At 37.7% G+C, this 23,769-nt stretch overlaps 1 protein-coding gene across 6 annotated transcripts in view; it reads left to right on the top strand.

The window, feature by feature from the left end:
* LOC137035915 (R3H domain-containing protein 1-like) overlaps positions 1-15,010 on the top strand; it is a 73,813-nt gene extending 58,803 nt beyond the window's left edge. For 5 of the 6 annotated variants that reach the window (XM_067409720.1, XM_067409719.1, XM_067409717.1 and 2 more), the window contains 8 exons: positions 4,389-4,540; positions 4,687-4,823; positions 6,760-6,863; positions 11,735-11,901; positions 12,171-12,315; positions 12,395-12,489; positions 12,704-12,775; positions 14,029-15,010. In XM_067409720.1, the coding sequence (XP_067265821.1) occupies positions 4,389-4,540; positions 4,687-4,823; positions 6,760-6,863; positions 11,735-11,901; positions 12,171-12,315; positions 12,395-12,489; positions 12,704-12,775; positions 14,029-14,031 (875 nt within the window). In that variant the 3' untranslated portion in view covers positions 14,032-15,010. The remainder of the gene's footprint in view (positions 1-4,388; positions 4,541-4,686; positions 4,824-6,759; positions 6,864-11,734; positions 11,902-12,170; positions 12,316-12,394; positions 12,490-12,703; positions 12,776-14,028) is intronic. The other variant, XM_067409716.1, reaches the window with a different exon arrangement.
* The last annotated feature ends 8,759 nt before the right edge of the window (positions 15,011-23,769 follow it).

Genomic DNA, 23,769 nt, shown 5'->3' with positions numbered 1-23,769 from the left:
TAATAACTGGGCGGCTCGTTGCACTTCTTCTTTATCTACACTCTCTCTGTCTCTGTGTTTCACACACACAAAGATTGTTGAAGGGGAACTCATGGCATTTGGCCCTTTGAACAGACACAAAGAGTTATGATTTCATCGTATTGTTCACTTCAGCGCTATTCTGCGTCCTGTGTGTGGTGACAGATGTTTTACTGGGTGAATTGGAAAAGCTTCCCGCTTAAAACAAAACATCCTTCATGCTTTGAATGTCTGAAAACGGATCCTTTGAGAACCTCGGCGGTGCGTTCTGGAGCTTTGCAGTGTTTTCGTGTCATCGGTGAGTTCTGTCGGAGCGGCTGAATGCGGGGCCGAGGCACTGTCTGAGACGCCCTACGATTCTCACAGTGAACCGGTCTCTTTTCCAGCCCCTCACTCCTCCTCGAACATCGGATCAAGCTGCGTTTGAGTCGCTTTAATCTTCCGTCTGCACGGTCATGTGATCGGGTTGACTGTCACAGCCTTCAAATCTGGTGTTGTTTGCATGAAATGTTGAACATGTTTCCCATTTTGGTTCAGTTGCTGGTAATTAATGTCAATTAATGGTCAATCAAACATTTTGAACCATTTTGAATAATCTCTTCTGCTCACCAAGGCTGCATTAATTTGTTCAAAAATACAGTAAAATTGTGAAATATTATTTCAGTTTCAAACAGCTATTTTCTATGTGAATATATTGTAAAAATGTAATTTATTCCTGTGATCAAAGCTGAATTTTTAGCGTCATTAGTGTCGCATGATCCTTCAGAAATCATTCCTCATTATTATCAATGTTGAAAATGGTTGTTTAGCCTCATATTTTTGTGGAAACCATGATGCATTTTTATTTTTCAGGATTCTTTGATTAATAGAAAGTTCAAAAGAACTAACTTTTGATCAATTTAATGCATCATTGCTGAATAAATGTATATATTTTTTTCTTTTAAACTTAAATTTTGTAAACTTTTGAATGGTAGTTTCCACAAAAATATGAAGCAGCATAACTGTTTCTTGAGCAGCAAATCTGCATATTAGAGCAATTTCTTGAAGGATCATGTGAAATCACATTATAGTTGTTGTTTTTTTGTTTTCAGGAAATTAAATGATAAAATGTTTCAGTGGTCATGTCATAATGTCTGTTTTTATAGCTGCTTCATTTAGATTTTCTTTATGTGTATTACATCAAATGTTTTGTATCACATGAATGAATCCGTGTAAAAACGGCTTCATGAAACCAAAGTCGGAGAGTTCAAACTCTGATTCTGATTGAATAAGACACATGTGAAGCTGATTTACACACATCAGATGAATTCTGAATCCTTTTGGGTTTAAAGTCAGGAGATTTCCTAACATTTGCAGCTCATCTCTAATGACAATACAGAACTGTGTATTTCTAGTTGAACATTTAATTTGCATCAGAAAGGAAAATGAGGAATAATGTCTGAATCCTGTGTGAAGAGGTTGCGATGCAAATGATTAGAAATCAAACCCTTCAGATGTTCCTGACGCTGCAGCGCTGAGATCTAAGACTGAAAACCGCCGCGTACGGCAGAATTGCATGAAAAACATTTTCTCCTCTTCTGTACCTGCTCGCTCAGCCAGAACCCAGAGTGTTTAATATTATATTCCCATCATGCCCTGCTTCTAAGTGGAGGTGAGAGAATGGAGCTAAAAATAGCTCACGTTCACCATCTCCTCGCCGCGGGCCGTCCGTTTCTTTTGTCCCACTTCTGGGCTAAATTGATTGCCGTCCCTTTGGCCAAAAGCCAGCAGAAATTGAAAACGCCCTCCTCCCGCAGGGAGAGTGTGTTTGATAGCGTCACGGAGTTACACGCTCCCCCCAATAACCTTGACACCAATGCAAATTATCCTGCCTCATAATGGGCCGTTTTCTGCTCGCCGTACGTGTAAATTACCATCTTACACGTTGAAGCTTTTAAAGGCATAACGTGGGCAGCTATTATGTAAGCTATTGTCATTTTGGGAGTGTGTGCGCGCGGATAATAAGAGGCAATTTAATGCCGCTGGTTTGGCGAGATCATCAGTGATTTAAAGCGTTTAGATAGTAAGGGTATCATTAGCTTGCTCTGTTTTAATTGACAAGCTTTATGACGACATGAATCTGAATTCAGAGATTTGAGCTCAATACTGCAGTGAAACAAACATGCATCATGTGAGTTTGAGAGCTGATGGTGCGTCTAACTGATGATTATCATCCTCGTTGGCATCTACAGACCCTTGTGATCTTTTCTTACTAAATATTTAAGAACAAAGTAAAAAACCTGGGTGTTGTTTTGAGTTTTAAAGGATTAGTTCACTTCAGAATTGAAAGTCTTGATAATTTACTCACCCCCATGTCATCCAAGATGTTCATGTCTTTTTTTCTTCAGCCAAAAAAAATTGTGATTTTTGAGGAAGACATTCCAGGATTTTTCTCCATATAGTGGACTTCACTGGGGTTCAACGGGTTGAAGGTCCAAATGTCAGTTTCAGTGCAGCTTCAAAGAGCTCTACATGATCCCAGACGAGGAATAAGAGTCTAATCTAGAGAAACCATCGGCCATTTTCTAAAATAAATAAAAATTATATACTTTTTAACCATAAATGCTCGCCTTGCACTGCTCTTAGATGAGCAACGTAATCACGTTGGAAAGGTCACAAAATTCCTTTTCGACTGAAGAAAGAAAGACATAAACATCTTGGATGACGTGGGGGTGAGTAAATTTGGGAAATTTGATTTCTGAAGTTAACTAATCCTTTAAGTCTCATATAAATAGTGTTTTTTTTTTTTTGTTTTTTTTTGTTTGTTTTTTCCAACTGAGAAATATTGCCGGGATTCATCTTTTTAGCTTTGGATGATAAATTAAATAATTAATGCATTTATCTTTTCTCATTTCGATTGTTTATCTAAGCTCATGGTTCGTACAAGGAGCTTAAAGTGCTTTGAAGTACCTTTTGAAATTTTAAGTCCCTTGAAAACAGACATTTTTATGAAAAGGTACTTGAAAAGTGCTTGAATTATTGAAAGACAATATATATGAAATTAGTGTTTAATTTGATTAATAAAACAATGTTTTCACACAAAATCAATACTGCAGCTCATCTTAAATAGATATAGAGCCATTTCGCATGGCTATATGTGTGATATTGCCCATAAATATCCAAGTTTATGATACAGCTTTCATTTTTCAGATCAATCATATATTTCATGAGGTAAAAATCAGTTTGTATAAGGAAAGCAATATCTTTTTCATCGTATCTCTTATTGTAGTCCTTGAAAACCAAAAAGTAGTGCTTGAAAAGTCTTTTGAAAAGTCTTATTACAGTGTCTGTACGAACCCTGTTGATACAAAACGCAGAAGCCAGCCAGAGTGCTAATAAAATAGAAAGCCTATAGACCATTTAGCAGATGTCACTGCAGTTGCGTGCACATTGTGTTGGCAGAAAAACAGTGGTAACAAGTGGAGGAGAACAGACAAGATCCATGGAATAAGAGGAGAAAATTTCGCCTTGTGCTAGATGTCAGAATCGGAATGATTAGTCTATTATTAAAGCATGCATTTGATGTAAACGATAGATAATATTCATATGCAGTTCATAGGGAGCATAGTCCTATAGTTACAGCATGACATATTTAAACCTGTTACATCTTGCATAGATAAAATTTAAACCTATAATATTTTTATCTCACAATTGTGACTTTTTGTCTTGCAATTGCGAGTTTATATCTCTCAATTTGGACGTAATATATCTTTGGATTTGGGTATAAACTCACAATTCTGAGGAAAAAAAGGCAAAATATCAAATTTAAGTGAATTGTGAGGGAGAAAAAAAAACTAAACAAAAAAAATGTTTCAACAACTTAAAATTAGACGTTGTACTAAATTACAACTTGGATTTTCGAGTAGGCTAAACTTAAAAATTGAAGGCAGCATAAACACTTAAAGACAACACTTTAAAACAATTTTGCAATGTAACTCGAAATGACCCGAAAAGACCTAAATGGTCTATTACAGCAGTTTTAATGGATCTATACTGGTGTCCAGTTCAACAAAGTATTTATAAAGTACTGCATAACTTTGCACTGGTCAAAATATGTTCATAGTTCGTAATTCAATTTGTTTGTATTTTACCTTGCGAAGAACATCGAGCTGCATTTTATGTATGAAAAGTGCCATACACATAAATAAATAATAATTTGAATAAACAGAGACTGTTTATTGTTCATTGAAAGGATGATTTTGTTTTGTAAGTGGACAGTAAATGGTTAATTGGGTATTTTGTTCCACTTTTGTTCAGTTTCACTACACGTTTATATGCTATTGAAGCGCTTGCATTGTCACGTTTTCAATCGTTTCTGTACGTTCCTCCAGGTTACCAAACTGTGATGCCAAATCAGCAGCAGAACTACCAGAACGTCATCCAGCCGCCACAGAATCAGACGCTGGTCAGCAGCCAACACAGCAATATGGGAAGTCAGATGCAAGGCATGATGGTCCAGTATCTGTCAATGCCATCTTATCAGGTGAATGCTGCATTCTGGGAACATGTAATGGACTCCATCATCACAGAGCTGTTCATTATAACATATTAGTGATCATAAAGCTGTCGCATGAGCGGTTTAATTTCTGTCAGTGAAATGTGTAGTAGTAAAGGCATCTTCTGTGTCAGGTGTCTGTGCCTCAAGGAGCCCCGGCTGTGCCGCAGCAGACGTATCAGCAGCCCGTCGTCAGCCATGCGCCAGTGCCTGGGTCCAGCATTCAGGTCTACTACAGCATCGTACCTCCTCACCAACAGAACGCCGTCAGGTACGGATTACACTGTATTCATTTGCAAAATGAAAGAGACAATTTATTTGTTTTCCAAAAGCATTGATGCATTCAGATCTCTTCTAGAAACTACAGATTAGGGTTGTATGATTAATTGAAATAAACGCGATATGGCTTAGTACATTATCAAATCACCAAGTGCAGATATCCTGCCTTGTTGGCAGAGGCTATTTACACTAATTCCGCCCACTATTGACTAATTAAACCAGACAAAATTACAAAAGAAATCTTGCTGGCAACTGGTGCAGTGGCGTGGAGAGTAAGGTCAAACCGTCTACAACGTCACCAAGGCTCGCCCCGATTGGCCTGACGGTGGCGCTACAGCAGTGAAAAATATGGATTTTTTGAAAAACTTACTTTTGCAAACTAGTCCTAGGTTTTTGGCCCGATGGGAAACAAACCAGTGCAGTGAGATTCTCCAGAGTCGGATTGTTAGTAATTATCAAAGAAAAAAAGAAGAAATTTCGATTCACGGTCTCTAAGGGCCGCCAAAACGTTCAAAGTGGGCGGAGCCACATTTACTAAAATGGCTATAACTCGTGAACGGAATGAGATATTTTCACCAAAATTGGCACATCTATGTAAAAACGAATTCTGTGGTCAAGTGAAAAAGGATGCTGCAATTGGCCACTTGGTGGCGCTATAACATAAAAACAAAAAACCATGAAAACAACTATAACTACTTCACCGTTAGGCCAAATGACTTGGAAATTGGCATGCAGTGTCTTCATCCGAGGGGCCACGACTGTCTGTGTGGACATTGACGTATGTCAAAAAACATGTCTGCCATCGGCCAATGATTTTTTTAGCAGCGAATCGAAACGAGGAACGAATCTCGCTGGGCCTGTTTGACTCACGACTCTAGAGGCCTGTTTATAACTGTTAAAAAGTTTTATAAACCATATATTTCCAATATTAAATCGCCTGTATTGGCTGTAAATGGTCTTTTCCATCTATGATCGAGATGGTTACTGGCTTGCTAAATAAAACATTATACCTTTTCTTCAAACAAATTTTTTAGGATTTTAGACAGTCAGTCCCGCTAGCAAAATTAGCCAATTGTCTGCATCCCTGTTGCTCAAACAGTAGATCATAGCGCTTGCAACACCAAGGTCACGGGTTAGATTCGCAGGGAATGTGTGGACTGATAAAATGTGCACTAAGTGGCTTTGGATAAAAGCATCTGTTCAATGCTTAAATGTCAATGTTAATAGGAGCTGTGAGCGTTTCAGTGACGTTCAGGGCTGGAGAGTAAAAAAAAATTAAACATTTATGTGTGCTAATCAGAAACAAGATCTGGAGTGTGTCATAATCACAATAAAAGCACAGAAAACTTATGATGAACAGACGGCTGTTGTAAAAATCTGGTGAATTCAGTAACGATTTTAAATGTGTCGATTGATGAATTTTCTTCAGAATAATATATTCAGACTCATTTAATCTGCTACAAACAGAGATGAAACCCGAAATGAAAAGGCTTTCAGTCTGGTGTAAAATGGGTGTGCAGAGCTGTAAGGAAGAGGTCGCTCGCTCGCTTTTGTCGTCTCTTGGGACCTTGACTTTAGTAGGCCACGTTCAAGATGATTTATAAGTCCAGAAATGCAGCTGGTCTTAATATAACGCGGCGTGTCCCGTGAGGAGAGCGATCCCGCTGCAGCACATCCTTCATGTGAAGCGGCTCACAGATGGGCGAACGGCTCCTCGCAGCTGCGTCACATGGCTCATGTCCTTATTAAACCGCTAGAGACGATCCAGCGCTGCGAATACTGATGATCTGCTCATTGGCTTTGTTGAGCTGGCGCTCTTCTCTCCTACACCTGTACATTGATCAGGTGTCACACTGATCAGAGCTCAATGTGGGTGACGTGGTTTTGGCATCGTAAGCGAACGTGTTTGCTTGTGTTTGTCTCCGCAGCTCCTCCGTGGGGTTCTTGCCTCCTCCAGGAGCAGAGCAGATGCCGTTCCACCGCACCTCGCCTCCCTGCAGCTCGCAACAGATTCCCGCCCAGCAGTGCTCAGGTACGGACCCCGCGGTGACCCATAGGGCTGTTCGTCCTCTTCCTCTTTGCACTACCTCTTTGAAACCACAGTTATAATTCTTATCTATTCATTGTTAGGAAGTGTATAGCATTAAAACACATGACAAACAACCAATTTCAGATGTAAGAAGGAATCTGCAAATATTATACTGCATTTTAACATTTGTTATAATTATTTATGCAAAGATGCATAATGCATTACATTACCGTAAAATCAAATAATGCATCAGCTGGTTTGTTTTCTGCTGATTTCATGTTCCAGCTACACTTGGATAGCTATGATACAAAGTCAATTATTTATTGATTAACTTGTTCATTCATTTTCATTAAAATCCATTTAAATATTTATCAGACAGAGATATCCCACTTTAAAATCCTAAAGGATTTTTATCATAATTTGGAAACAACCTTAAATGTCTTGTGTGATTATAGAACGATTTCAACAAAACACAAGAAAAACTAGATGTTTTTGGTAACACTTTACAACAAAAAGCTTCATTAGAACTAACAAATGAAGAATATTAATTTATTAATCGTAGCTCATGTTAATTTTAAAATTTACTAATACATTTTTGTATTGCTTATTGTTTTTTAATGTGTTAACTAACGTTAACTGATGGGACATTATTGTAAAGTATTAACAAAAATATTATTTACACTATCAAGGAAACAACAAACATAATTCTCTTTTGTATGTTTTTTTACGTTAAAACTAAGTGTATTTCTCAAGTTATTACAAAATAACATTTATTGCAAAATAACTATAAGAACACAGTATTTCATTTTTGATGTACAGTACTGGTCAAAACTTTGAACACATTACTATTTTTAATGTATTTGAAAGAAGTCTCATCAAGGCTGCATTTATTTGATCAAAAATACAGAAATATTATTACAATTGAAAATATTGGCTTTCCATTTTAATATACTTTAAAATATAATTCATTTCTGTGATGCAAAGCTGAATTTTCAGTATCATTACTCCAGTCTTCAGTGTCACATGATCCTTCAGAAATCATTCTAATATGATGATTTAATATCAATGTTGGAAACAGTTGTGCTGCTTAATTTTTTTTTTTTTTTGGACCTGTGATTATTTTTCAGAATTTATTGATTAATAAAAAGTTAAAAAGAACAGCATTTATTCAAAATAAAAGTATTTACTATCAGTTTTTCATCCTTGCTGAATAAAAGTATTATTTTCTTTAAAATATATATATATATATATTACAGACCCCAAACTTTTAAATGGTAGTGTATATTTTTACAAAAGATTTAAATTTTAAATAAATGCTGTCCTTTTTTAACTTTTTATTTATCAAAGAATCCTGAAAAAAATATCACAGGTTATATAAAAAAAATTAAAATATTAAGAAGCACTGTGGAGTTGATTTAACTCCTCGACTAGCATGTGCCGTCATGTTAATGTCAAGTCGTAACTTTGCAGATGTTGTTTATGCTCTATGCTGAAATCATAATCAACCACTCCTTTAAAACAAAGCGTTTATGCTTTATGCTGCCATTAATTCTGACATTAGTTTCTCAGATCCACATTATTCCTCTTTGTCTTTTGGCCTCCTTGATTCTCAGCACTGATCGCAGCACAATACAGTCAGACTCGTCCTTTATTCAGACCCTGGAATTAGATTGTGTGTCTCCACAAAGGATGTGTGGAGAACACGAGCGAGCAGAACGGCTTATAATTCAGAGACGCCCATATGCAGCTCATTGTCGTGACCTTCAGCCTCGTGTCGTTTCCTGCGAGGCATAAAGGTGCTAATTGAAATGACACTCTCTGCTCCCAACAATCCCATTATTGAACAGATATGGGCTGGTAATTAAAAAGTAATTCCTGTGCTGCTTTGTTCACGGTTATGGCTATCTTAAAGAAGGCCTTCACGGCTGCTATAATTCTCATTTCCAGTTGATGTGTCCTCCATTAATGTGAATGGCTTCTCGCGGTGAGCCACTCTGATCGCTCTGTGGCGTCTCTCCATCGCTCGTCTTTAATAACTAATTAAAAGAGGAGGCTATAAGGGCTCCTCAAATGCTCAAATTAGATTCTCTTCCCCTTCACAAGCGTCTTGTGGTTTAATTTGATTAAGCAGTAAAAGAAAGAACGTCCTTTTAAACCTGTTGTGGCTCTTCTGCAGTTTGTTGAATGGCTCTTGATTCAGTGTTGACACAATGAGACGTCTGGATATCCATTTCTTTTCCAATGCAGTATTTTGACTTATTGTGCCGCTGTTGTAACCATTTAATCAGAAGTTTTCTTAGTGAAATTACATTGCATATATCACCTACTTTTCACATTTCCAGGGTTCTGTAGCGCAAGCGTTTTGAACTGTGAGAGGCGTTACGCTTTCTTCGTAAGTTGAATATGGAAGGCGTAGGACGTAACGTAACTGTTTTGAAATGTGAGAGTTTTACATTTTCTTCGTAAGTTGAATATGGAAGGCGTAGGACGTAACGTAAGTGTTTTGAACTGTGAGAGGCGTTACACTTTCTTCGTAAGTTGAATATGGAAGGCGTAGGACGTAACGTAACTGTTTTGAAATGCGAGAGTTTTACATTTTCTTCGTAAGTTGAATATGGAAGGCGTAGGACGTAACGTAAGTGTTTTGAACTGCAAGAGTTTCACACTTTCTTCGTGAGTTGAATATGGAAGGCGTAGGACGTAACGTAAGTGTTTTGAACTGTGAGAGGCGTTACACTTTCTTCGTAAGTTGAATATGGAAGGCGTAGGACGTAACGTAACTGTTTTGAAATGCGAGAGTTTTACATTTTCTTCGTAAGTTGAATATGGAAGGCGTAGGACGTAACGTAACTGTTTTGAAATGCGAGAGTTTTACATTTTCTTCATAAGTTGAATATGGAAGGCGTAGGACGTAACGTAAGTGTTTTGAACTGTGAGAGGCGTTACACTTTCTTCGTAAGTTGAATATGGAAGGCGTAGGACGTAACGTAACTGTTTTGAAATGCGAGAGTTTTACATTTTCTTCGTAAGTTGAATATGGAAGGCGTAGGACGTAACGTAAGTGTTTTGAACTGCAAGAGTTTCACACTTTCTTCGTGAGTTGAATATGGAAGGCGTAGGACGTAACGTAAGTGTTTTGAACTGCAAGAGCTTCTCACTTTCTTCGTGAGTTGAATACGGAAGGTGTAGGACGTAGCGCAAGTGTTTTGAACTGTGAGAGGCGTTACACTTTCTTCGTAAGTTGAATATGGAAGGCGTAGGACGTAACGTAACTGTTTTGAAATGCGAGAGTTTTACACTTTCTTCGTAAGTTGAACACGGAAGGCGTAGGACGTAACGTTAGTGTTTTGAACTGTGAGGCATTACGCTTTCTTAAGTTGAATATGGAAGGCGTAGGACGTAACGTAAGTGTTTTGAAATGCGAGAGTTTTACATTTTCTTCGTAAGTTGAATATGGAAGGCGTAGGACGTAACGTAAGTGTTTTGAAATGCGAGAGTTTTACATTTTCTTCGTAAGTTGAATATGGAAGGCGTAGGACGTAACGTAAGTGTTTTGAAATGCGAGAGTTTTACACTTTCTTCGTAAGTTGAACACGGAAGGCGTAGGACGTAACGTTAGTGTTTTGAACTGTGAGGCATTACGCTTTCTTCGTAAGTTGAATATGGAAGGCGTAGGACGTAACGTAACTGTTTTGAACTGTGAGAGGCGTTACACTTTCTTCGTAAGTTGAATATGGAAGGCGTAGGACGTAACGTAAGCATTTTGAACTGAGAGGCGTTACGCTTTCTTCGTAAGTTGAATATGTAAGGCGTAGGACGTAACGTAAGTGTTTTGAACTGTGAGAGGCGTTACACTTTCTTCGTAAGTTGAATATGGAAGGCGTAGGACGTAACGTAAGCATTTTGAACTGAGAGGCGTTACGCTTTCTTCGTAAGTTGAATATGTAAGGCGTGGGACGTAACGTAAGTGTTTTGAACTGTGAGAGGCGTTACACTTTCTTTCGTAAGTTAAATATAGAAAGGCGTAAGACGTAACGTAAGTGTTTTGAACTGTGAGAGGCGTTACACTTTCTTCGAGTGAATAGCTAGTGTAATTGATCTAATCTAACAGTGAATTTAGCTGACGGAAAAAATTACGTTTTAGTTGCATAACATGACGGAAATACTGTCATTTCGCAGTAGTTTTTTATCGACATTTAGAAAATATCGCAAAAGTTTTGTGCAAATCTGTAATTGAAACTTGGCTATAGTTTGGTAAAGCCAAGGTCACACTTTGCACTTTGAACATGCAAAGTTTAATCGGATGCTGCTGAATGTGAAAGCAAATTCAATATATAACTTTTAGTAATACATTCAAAATGCAAAAATATACAGCCTACTCGATTTTACTGCAAAAATATTATTTTAATTCAGCCAAGAGGTCATGCCACGACGAATCAATCTTCTATTGGTCTTCACGTGACAAATTCGCAGGTCAGAGTTCAACAAACTTGAACTTTGGAATGCAGCGAAATGCAAAACTTTTTTGTTTGAGCTCGCGTTTCCGGTCTGAAGCATTCACATGCGTATGAATGGAAGTCAATGGGGCGAAAAGTGCAGTGTGACCACACCTTAAACTGTTAAAGTGGTGAACGGAAACTACAACCATTTACTCCAATAGCAAAAAAAAACCTATGTTATGGGGACAAATTGTCCCCACAAATATCTGAAATCCTTGACATTTTTTGGTCTCCATGAGGAAAACAGCTTATAAATCAGTAAAATCTGTAAAAATACAGAAAGTTTTCTGTGATGGGTAGGTTTATGGTTAGAGGATAGAATATACAGTTTGTACAGTATAAAAACATGAAAACCCAATGTGTGTGTATTGACAGGTGCTCCGCCCCCATCAGGTGGTATGGTGATGATGCACCTGGCATTACCTGCATCGCAGCAGCTTCAGTCGCATTCACCCCAGCAGTGGAAACACAACAAATACTACAGCTCTGAGCACACACGCACACAGAAGCCCAGCGAGATCTGCTGTCTGGACACGTCACGAGTAAGTCATCACTTCAGATCTCTGACAGAAATAAACACATGACATTTGTTTATTTTGTGCTCAAAATGGATCCATGTGCAGATTTGACCACAACAAACTCACTTTAATGCACATCAATATGCTCTTGTGTAAAGTTTAACTGTTAATGAGTTCATAAGATGTAGTTGTTTAGTGGGAGCTTGTAAAACACATCTTCATTGATGTTAGACGTGATTCTGTCATGTGATGAATGCAGCATCATTTAGATGTTTAACTTTCTTTGCGCGCAGAGCAGTCCACAGATCGGCAGCCCGTCCATCTCGCCGGCCCAATCGCCCACACCTGCACACCTCACTACTGTAAAGAACATCCGTCCCAGCCTCAACACTGTTCCCATCATGCCTCACTTCTCTAGATCCTTCGTTTCAGGACAAGGTGAGTCCTCTTGTTCTGTTTGGTGTTTATTAAAGTGCTGAAGTTGCCGTGAGGATCATCAGGTGTGTTGTTGTGTCAGGTGACGTTCGCTATCCTCTGCTGGGCCAGACGCTCCAGTACAGCCCTCAGATTCGCCCTCCCTTACTTCAGGCCCCGCCCATGGTGTCCAGTCAGGTCAGCCCACCAATCACATTTCAGATCACATTAACATGTACTTAACAAGCTTTACAGTGAATCCTGATTAGCCACTTTTTTGCAATTCAAAAAAATTGGCAGCTATGAATTTTCCCTGTAAAAAAATGTGCAAATAAAATAAAAGCACTGAAAATTCAGGTTGTGACAGAAAGTGTGCGGTTGTTAAATTAATTTTTGTTAATCTTCTGTTTAGGCTTCTGTAGGGATTCGACACGCTGGTCGAGGCAGGAAGCCACACAGGAAAGCGCTTTCTACAGATCTCAGTGTAGGTGACCCTACAAGTTCGATTAATCTATCAAAATAAAAAAAATAAAAAACTATATATATATAATAAAATGAAGAGTTTGATTCCAAAACATAAGCTGCATTTTAAAAAAAAATAAAATAAATCTATCGTACAATCAGAGTGATTTCATGGCAAAAGTTTAGTGATTATTTAGTGATTTCATTACGGTGTCAAACTAATGTGTCAGACGTATTATAAATAAGGCTGCAACAAACATCTATTTTGATAATCTAATGATTAATAGAACGATTAATAGACTAATCAGATTATTTCACTGATTAATCAGTATGTTTGATTGATTATTATATTATTGTACATGCTACAGTGCCCCACTGGTCAAACTGTGTTACTGCAGGCCCTAAAAAATATATATAATATATATAATAATTAATATATATATATATAGTAATTAATCAATTTTTATATAAATATATATATATATATATATATATATATATATATATATATATATGTATGTATATATATATATATATGTATGTATATATATATATATAAATATATATATATATATATATAAGTAATAAATTTTTTTCTGTAATTAATCACGATTAAAAACATTTTAATATTTTTATATTGTAATAATTTCACAGTTACTCTCCAAATTAATGTAGAAACAACTTAAAGACAGTATATTATAAATATTTGTTTCATGTCATCTTTTTATGAATGAAGGCCAGTATCACTGATACTAATACTGCTACTGATGAGCCTATGAAATAGATTTTTTTTAACATTAATTATAGACATTCAACATTACAGTATATCTAAAAGCTTTCAATTTCAACATTTGTTAGGCTTTAAAACAGTCTTCAGATGAACCCATTATAATAAATGTCAAGTAGGAAATATAGAGAAATAAATAAATTATAAATGAAATATAGATTAATCCTTATTAAAGCTACAATTTTCTCTGTTCCCTTTGTTCTTTGACAATTAATGACAAACGTCGCAGCCACTGGTTTATTAGGCTGCTGTCACTTTAAGAGCAGCCGAACATGACATTTTCTCACAACTCTTTAAGTTCATTTAAAGATGTTATTTAACTAATTTTAGACTGATCTCGATACTTAAACTCGATACTGGAGCACGTCTTTCTGTGCACACGAGTCGTGTGTGTGTCACAAAAATAGATGATTATGAATATTTTTGACAGCATGTGTATTGAGTTTATGAGAGTCAGTGTGTTTTGTGACGGTCTGTGTCTCCTCCAGTGATCGTCCGTGTGCCGCGGGCATCAGTCGTACGGAGGCCTGTGCAGGACAGGAGCTCCAGGATTTCTCTCGCCAAATCTCCCTCCTCCAGCGCTGACCCCGCGGCCTCTAAACCGTCCTGCTCGCACACGCCGCACAGGACCTACAGCTCGCCCGCTTCAGACACCCAGTGACGCCGTCACCCTTCCACACGAGGGCGCTCTGACTGACTGACAAACAGCCGGCGGGAGTTTGAGCTCTAGAAAACAATCCGAACTGAAAGTGTTCTGCTCTCTCATTGGACAGTTGATTGGAACATATCAAAATGCAGCCGGAACTGTGTTGTTCTTTATTTTTTTATCTGCATTTATTGGTTTGTTTGTTTTTTATTTGAATATTCTAGTATTAAAACACGTCAGATGGACTTTTTTGGTTTGGTTTCCAGTCGTTCACATTTGTATTTCTTCACCAGCCATAGGCTCTCAGTGTGACGCGTTCACACGCGGGTGTCGTGGTGTGCCTTCGGTCAGACGAACAAAGACGTCTCATGTCAAACACCCTGCTTTTGTGTAAATAATTTTTGACGTAGCTGTATAATTCAGTTTCCTCTGAATTGTGGGAATAGACGCCAGTAAGAGCGACAGCATTTTTTATGATGTTGTTGTTGTTGTTGTTGTTTATTTCCCTTGTTTTTTAATTTAAGACATTTAAAACCAATCATACGGCATCTCAGCAGATCATTTTTAATAAGTTGAACGGTTGTGTTTCTTGTTTTCACACACGTCTTTTAATATATTCTTACCGGGGAAAAATAAAAAGAGAAAAACGACAAAAAGTTGCACATTTATACAAACTCAGTATATATACAGAAAAATCTATTTTTTTCTTATGAAAATACGTGTGGAAGTCTGAAAGGCTGTTCAATGTTTACTGGTGCAAGTCCATTTTTATTTCAGTTTTGAGAACCAATAAATGTTTACACCAAATGATCTACTTTATCAAACACTGCCGTCCTTTGCCATGAATCAGTTTGTCGTTTTTATATATGTATCAATGCTCTGGCGTTCATTTATCACAATTTATTTTTCAGTAAGGAGCCGATGGGTCGAGGCATCTCAGCCGATGGACGGTGTCGTTCATCTCAATTCTGCTTTTATTGGGTCATTTGTCTGCTACATTAACCTGCCGCTCACCTCATCTGTTCAACCGCCCCACAGTTCATCTAGACCTTTCTCTGTATTTTCCTCCTCCAATAACGTCAAAGTAATTTGGCAAAAGAAAAATCCCCCACCTGCCGGTGTTCTTATTGAGCCTAAGGGAGTTGGAGGAGCTGGAATCCATAATGGATGGCTTTATCTTCTGCGCTGCCTTCATATGAACAACCCTCTTTTCTGTCCGGTAAGGGTGTGCCAATTGGCTCTGTGCCGGCGAGATTATTAACGTGTAATTAAATCAACATCTGGAGAGCTCAGCCGTGTGAGACGCGCTGAGGACGAGGCTTCCTCATAACGGCAGAATCTCTCTCGGCTTTGAGCTTCTGTTTATTCAGCAGTAATTGATGTTTTTATCAGAAAGCCTCCAGTTTCCTCATGGCATGATATGAATGTTCCACCATCCGGTCCTCTTCCATTCCTCTGCTGGGAACGTGTACAGTGCAGTATTTTTATTTAAAAACATTGAAGAGTAATAATGTGCTTCATAAATACATGGCTAAAGGACACCGAAAACAACTGACCAGATAATGGACCCTTTTAACATACTGGAATGATTAACGTGTATTTTTAAACTATACTTTCTTACATTACCTAGCATTGAATTAATAAGAACTAAGTCAAGCTGCTGTGTTTCTAATACAACAGCTGAGGGAGCGATGGTAAATTTGACATTTTTCTTCAGACCAACGAAATCAATCTCTCAATATATTTTCCTCTTTAGAAAGCCATAGAAATGCTTTTTTTTTCTTTTGCTATTGAGCAAAAATGATCTCCTGTTCAACATTATAGAAGTTTACCCAAATATGACGACTTCTGAGAGTGTCAGAAATGTGAAAACGGTCATGATACGCAAAACTGGAATTACATGAAATCAAAGACCAATGAGTCTGAGGATGAATTAGAAATTTGTTAGGATCTAATGTTTTATCTGCAAACATGATGCATGTATTTTGAGTAAAAACAAAATACTTCCAAGCAACATTTAAACATAATATTTCATAGTAGTTTGTCCAGAGATAATTATTGAAAGGCAGATCAGTTAACGTATAGAAAACTCCAGGTAATTATTGTGGAACTCACTGCACGTTAAAACACGCATGCCGGGTTCTGTCATGAAACTCTAGATGGCGCAGGGTGATGGGTTCTTAATGCAAACTGATGATATTCTCAGTGTTAATTACTTGGCACAAGTTGATTTTTTTTTTTTTTTTTTTTTTTTTTTATTGGATGGCTCATTTGCAGCCAGTGAACTTGCTGCTCAACATTTAAATGGCTGGTTAACATTCACTATAGCAGTTTGCAGGGTGTTTTCAGAGTTCATCTGAAAACCTCCAGCTTCACCTGTATAGATTTGTTATGAGTAATTTATATATATGCTATTTGTGCAGCTTCAGCATGTCAGCATATATGCAATAGCAAGTTAATAATTACAACAGCAGCAGCAATAATCTGCAGCATCAGCAATAATAATAATCAGCAGCAACAATAATCAACAGCAGCAACAATCAGCAGCAATAATCTACAACAGCAATAATCAGCAGCAGCAATAATTACAACAACTGCAGCAATCAGCAGCAGCAATAATCTGCAGCAGCAATAATCAACAGCAGCAATAATCTGCAGTAGCAATAATCAGCAGCAGCAATAATCTGCAGTAGCAATAATCAACAGCAGCAATAATCTGCAGTAGCAATAATCAGCAGCAGCAATAATCTGCAGTAGCAATAATCAGCAGCAGCAATAATCAGCAGCAGCAATAATCAGCAGCAGCAATAATCAACAGCAGCAATAATCAGCAGCAGCAATAATCAACAGCAGCAATAATCTGCAGTATATATAATCAGCAGCAGCAATAATCAGCAGCAGCAATAATTACAACAACTGCAGCAATCAGCAGCAGCAATAATCAGCAGCAGCAATAATCAGCAGCAGCAATAATCTGCAGTAGCAATAATCAGCAGCAGCAATAATCTGCAGTAGCAATAATCAGCAGCAGCAATAATCAGCAGCAGCAATAATCTGCAGTAGCAATAATCAGCAGCAGCAATAATCAGCAGCAGCAATAATCAGCAGCAGCAATAATCAGCAGCAGCAATAATCTGCAGTAGCAATAATCAGCAGCAGCAATAATCAGCAGCAGCAATAATCTGCAGTAGCAATAATCAGCAGCAGCAATAATCAACAGCAGCAATAATCAGCAGCAGCAATAATCAACAGCAGCAATAATCAGCAGCAGCAATAATCTGCAGTAGCAATAATCAGCAGCAGCAATAATCAGCAGCAGCAATAATTACAACAACTGCAGCAATCAGCAGCAGCAATAATCAGCAGCAGCAATAATCAGCAGCAGCAATAATCAGCAGCAGCAATAATCAGCAGCAGCAATAATCAGCAGCAGCAATAATCTGCAGTAGCAATAATCAACAGCAGCAATAATCAGCAGCAGCAATAATCTGCAGTAGCAATAATCAGCAGCAGCAATAATCTGCAGTAGCAATAATCAGCAGCAGCAATAATCAGCAGCAGCAGCAATAATCAACAGCAGCAATAATCAGCAGCAGCAATAATCAACAGCAGCAATAATCTGCAGTATATATAATCAGCAGCAGCAATAATCAGCAGCAGCAATAATTACAACAACTGCAGCAATCAGCAGCAGCAATAATCAGCAGCAGCAATAATCAGCAGCAGCAATAATCAGCAGCAGCAATAATCTGCAGTAGCAATAATCAGCAGCAGCAATAATCAACAGCAGCAATAATCTGCAGTATATATAATCAGCAGCAGCAATAATCAGCAGCAGCAATAATCAGCAGCAGCAATAATCAGCAGCAGCAATAATCAGCAGCAGCAATAATCAGCAGCAGCAATAATCAGCAGCAGCAATAATCAGCAGCAGCAATAATCAGCAGCAGCAATAATCTGCAGTAGCAATAATCAGCAGCAGCAATAATCTGCATCAGCAATAATAATCAGCAGCAACAATAATCAACAGCAGCAACAATCAGCAGCAATAATCTACAACAGCAATAATCAGCAGCAGCAATAATTACAACAACTGCAGCAATCAGCAGCAGCAATAATCAGCAGCAGCAATAATCAACAGCAGCAATAATCTGCAGTAGCAATAATCAGCAGCAGCAATAATCTGCAGTAGCAATAATCAGCAGCAGCAATAATCAACAGCAGCAATAATCTGCAGTAGCAATAATCAGCAGCAGCAATAATCTGCAGTAGCAATAATCAGCAGCAATAATCTACAACAGCAATAATCAGCAGCAGCAATAATTACAACAACTGCAGCAATCAGCAGCAGCAATAATCAGCAGCAGCAATAATTACAACAACTGCAGCAATCAGCAGCAGCAATAATCAACAGCAGCAATAATCTGCAGTAGCAATAATCAGCAGCAGCAATAATCTGCAGTAGCAATAATCAGCAGCAGCAATAATCAACAGCAGCAATAATCTGCAGTAGCAATAATCAGCAGCAGCAATAATCTGCAGTAGCAATAATCAGCAGCAGCAATAATCAGCAGCAGCAATAATCAGCAGCAGCAATAATCAGCAGCAGCAATAATCTGCAGTAGCAATAATCAGCAGCAGCAATAATCAACAGCAGCAATAATCTGCAGTAGCAATAATCAGCAGCAGCAATAATCTGCAGTAGCAATAATCAGCAGCAGCAATAATCTGCAGTAGCAATAATCAGCAGCAGCAATAATCAGCAGCAGCAATAATCAGCAGCAGCAATAATCAGCAGCAGCAATAATCTGCAGTAGCAATAATCAGCAGCAGCAATAATCAACAGCAGCAATAATCTGCAGTAGCAATAATCAGCAGCAGCAATAATCAACAGCAGCAATAATCTGCAGTAGCAATAATCAGCAGCAGCAATAATCAACAGCAGCAATAATCTGCAGTAGCAATAATCAGCAGCAGCAATAATCTGCAGTAGCAATAATCAGCAGCAGCAATAATCTGCAGTAGCAATAATCAGCAGCAGCAATAATCAACAGCAGCAATAATCAGCAGCAGCAATAATCAACAGCAGCAATAATCAGCAGCAGCAATAATCAACAGCAGCAATAATCAACAGCAGCAATCAACAGCAGCAATAATCAACAGCAGCAATAATCAGCAGCAGCAATAATCAACAGCAGCAATAATCAGCAGCAGCAATAATCAACAGCAGCAATAATCAACAGCAGCAATAATCTGCAGTATATATAATCAGCAGCAGCAATAATCTGCAGCAGCAATAATTACAACAACTGCAGCAATCAGCAGCAGCAATAATCAGCAGCAGCAATAATCAGCAGCAGCAATAATCAGCAGCAGCAATAATCTGCATCAGCAATAATAATAATCAGCAGCAACAATAATCAACAGCAGCAACAATCAGCAGCAATAATCTACAACAGCAATAATCAGCAGCAGCAATAATTACAACAACTGCAGCAATCAGCAGCAGCAATAATCAGCAGCAGCAATAATCAACAGCAGCAATAATCTGCAGTAGCAATAATCAGCAGCAGCAATAATCTGCAGTAGCAATAATCAGCAGCAGCAATAATCAACAGCAGCAATAATCTGCAGTAGCAATAATCAGCAGCAGCAATAATCTGCAGTAGCAATAATCAGCAGCAATAATCTACAACAGCAATAATCAGCAGCAGCAATAATTACAACAACTGCAGCAATCAGCAGCAGCAATAATCAGCAGCAGCAATAATTACAACAACTGCAGCAATCAGCAGCAGCAATAATCAGCAGCAGCAATAATCAACAGCAGCAATAATCTGCAGTAGCAATAATCAGCAGCAGCAATAATCTGCAGTAGCAATAATCAGCAGCAGCAATAATCAACAGCAGCAATAATCTGCAGTAGCAATAATCAGCAGCAGCAATAATCTGCAGTAGCAATAATCAGCAGCAGCAATAATCAACAGCAGCAATAATCTGCAGTAGCAATAATCAGCAGCAGCAATAATCTGCAGTAGCAATAATCAGCAGCAGCAATAATCTGCAGTAGCAATAATCAGCAGCAGCAATAATTACAACAACTGCAGCAATCAGCAGCAGCAATAATCAGCAGCAGCAATAATCTGCAGTAGCAATAATCAGCAGCAGCAATAATCTGCAGTAGCAATAATCAGCAGCAGCAATAATCTGCAGTAGCAATAATCAGCAGCAGCAATAATCTGCAGTAGCAATAATCAGCAGCAGCAATAATCAGCAGCAGCAATAATCAGCAGCAGCAATAATTACAACAACTGCAGCAATCAGCAGCAGCAATAATCAGCAGCAGCAATAATCAGCAGCAGCAATAATCAGCAGCAGCAATAATCTGCAGTAGCAATAATCAGCAGCAGCAATAATCAACAGCAGCAATAATCAGCAGCAGCAATAATCAGCAGCAGCAATAATTACAACAACTGCAGCAATCAGCAGCAGCAATAATCAGCAGCAGCAATAATCAGCAGCAGCAATAATCAGCAGCAGCAATAATCTGCAGTAGCAATAATCAGCAGCAGCAATAATCTGCAGCAGCAATAATCTGCAGTAGCAATAATCAGCAGCAGCAATAATCAGCAGCAGCAATAATCTGCAGTAGCAATAATCAGCAGCAGCAATAATCTGCAGTAGCAATAATCAACAGCAGCAATAATCAGCAGCAGCAATAATCAGCAGTAGCAATAATCAACAGCAGCAATAATCAGCAGCAGCAATAATCAGCAGCAGCAATAATCAGCAGCAGCAATAATCTGCAGTAGCAATAATCAGCAGCAGCAATAATCAGCAGCAGCAATAATCTACAACAGCAATAATCAGCAGCAGCAATAATCAGCAGCAGCAATAATCAGCAGCAGCAATAATCTGCAGTAGCAATAATTACAACAACTGCAGCAATCAGCAGCAGCAATAATCTGCAGTAGCAATAATAAAAATCAGCAGCAATAATCTAATAACAGCAATAATCAGCAGCAGTAATCTACAATATCAATAAACAGCAGCAGCAATAATCAGCAGAAGCAATAATCATAAGCAATCTATAACAGCAATAATCTGCAGTAGCAATAATAAAAATCAGCAGCAATAATCTAATAACAGCAATAATCAACAGCAGCAGCAGCAATAATCTACAACAACAATAATCAGCAGAAGCAATAATTACAGCAATTAGCAGCAGCAATAATCTGCAGTAGCAATAATAAAAATCAGCAGCAATAATCTATAATAACAGCAATAATCAACAGCAGCAGCTACAGCTTTTCAGTGCGGTTAGAGCGTGGCACTAGCAATGCCAAGGTCATGTGTTCGATCCCAGGGATTGCACATACTCAGATACAAATGTATAGTATAATGCAATGTAAGTTGCTTTGGAGAAAAGCGTCTGCCAAATGCATAAATGTAAATGTAAATAATCAGCAGCATCAACAATAATAATCAGCAGCAGCAATAATTACAACAGCAATCAGCAGCAGCAATAATCTGCAGTAGCAATAATCAGAAGCAATCTATAACAGCAATAATCAACAGCAGCAGCAAAAATAATCAGCAGCAGCAGCAATAATCTACAACAACAGCAATAATCATCATCATAGCAGATGTATTTCGCCAAATACATTAACATTGTCGTATCCATTATCATGCTAAAATCTTCAGAGAGTTGTCATGATAGAACTGAGTTTTAATCTCACCACAAGTGTGTTTAGAGCTGAATATTAAAAGATTTGTCAGCAGATGTGCTTCTGATTCATTCATTTAGCAGATGCTTTTATCCCAAAGTGACTGATCCTCCTCTGTAAACTGAAGGTGAAGTCTGTACATGTTCGTGCCTTTCCAAATGTTTCAATCAGCTGATTATTGACTTGTGATCTGGTGTTAATGTCTGTCCAGGGTCATCCAGTGTAAACAGGCCGAATGTGCTTTCAAGGACACGGGATAAATCAAAGGATAAGTCATTTGAAATTCCAGTCAATAGAACTAGAGGTCCTGAAAACAACAGCCTTTGTTTATTTCTTGTTTAAATAGAGAATGTTATTCGCAGCCCTGCATATGAGCTTGTAAGAGCAACATAAATCAGATTAATGATGTTATGATCACCAGCTGGGACATATAGAAGGTAAGTCGATGTGTTGCTAAGAACATCTGTCTCAGGAGGAGGTGAGAATGGTTCACACCTGGACTCTTTGTGGTTGTTCAGGACTGTTCCGAAATCACCTCCTATACTCTTGTGTAGCACACTATTGAGGACACAGCCATTTGGTGTCCAAAACCATAGTGCACATTATCAAGTGCACTCAATCAATACCATAATGCACCTCAATATAACGTAATGATTACAATATAAGGATGATATTTGATAGTTTTCATCCACCCATTCAGTTGACTATATAGTATTAATGTAGGGAATAGTGAATGAGGGGTGAAATACAGCCCAGGTCTCATCAGGACACGACTAAGTGGATGAGTGTTGGTGTGCAGCGCCATCTAGTGTTGTCATCAGGAATGACACATAACTGTATTGTGCATATAAAGTCACCCTGAAATCGATTTTTATTTCCATTTATATGAAATACTGCAGTATTCCATGATAAATAAGAATTGTCAGTTCTGATTTCATGATGACTGAGTACAACAAACAGATCGGTAAAGAAAAGTGAAACATTTTCTTAATATTTCACCGTTCTAAATTCAGTGCTGTTCAATGATTTTCAAAGCAGCTGCGCAGTAAACAAGAAAATAACAGAATCAACGATGCAAACTAATTCAAATTCTGCTGCTCTAAACAGACATCAGTGTCATTATTCAAGTTCAGTTTATTTAGATCAAACTAAGTGTCAAAGTTGCAAAGTTTATCAATTATGATGACCATGTCAATTCTTCCACATATGCTATTTTAACACTATAGTGATCACAAAACTTAACATCAAGCACAGTTTTATCATTGGTAGAATATAAAATATTTCAATTTTACCTTTAGACAAAATATAAATGAAAAAGTTTGCATGCGTTTTATGTTTTGTCATATATTTGATACACCAGGATTTACATACATGGAGGGGGAAAAAAATTGAGCAAAAATTGCAGTTTTCTGCAGTTGTTATTTATATGACCAAAAATGTAAATCAATGAGATCTTTATAACAGTACAGCAGACTACTTACAATCAAATGCATATAAATATAATTTGTCACTCTATATCTCCTAATAATATGTCTTGGTAAGAAGTTATGCTTAGTTTTATGATGAAAGCTTTATAATTTTTATTGTGGGGGGCAAAACAATGCAATGCAAAAGGCATACAATGATGATTGAGAGATGAACAAATAAATGTGAAAGTTGTATCATATTTGATACATAAAATATACAAAATTGACTGAGAAAATATACAAACCTTTCTAAAGGGGGAGCATATATCCCCAGACCCCCCTAGAGTACCTGACAACCCTTTCACAAAATCATGTGGGAAACACTGCAATATATATATATATATATATATATATATATATATATATATATATATATATATATATATATAT

Source organism: Chanodichthys erythropterus, chromosome 14 (assembly GCF_024489055.1).
Source record: "Chanodichthys erythropterus isolate Z2021 chromosome 14, ASM2448905v1, whole genome shotgun sequence".
Taxonomy (NCBI): Eukaryota; Metazoa; Chordata; class Actinopteri; order Cypriniformes; family Xenocyprididae; genus Chanodichthys; species Chanodichthys erythropterus.
This window is presented reverse-complemented; position numbering and strand designations above follow the sequence as displayed.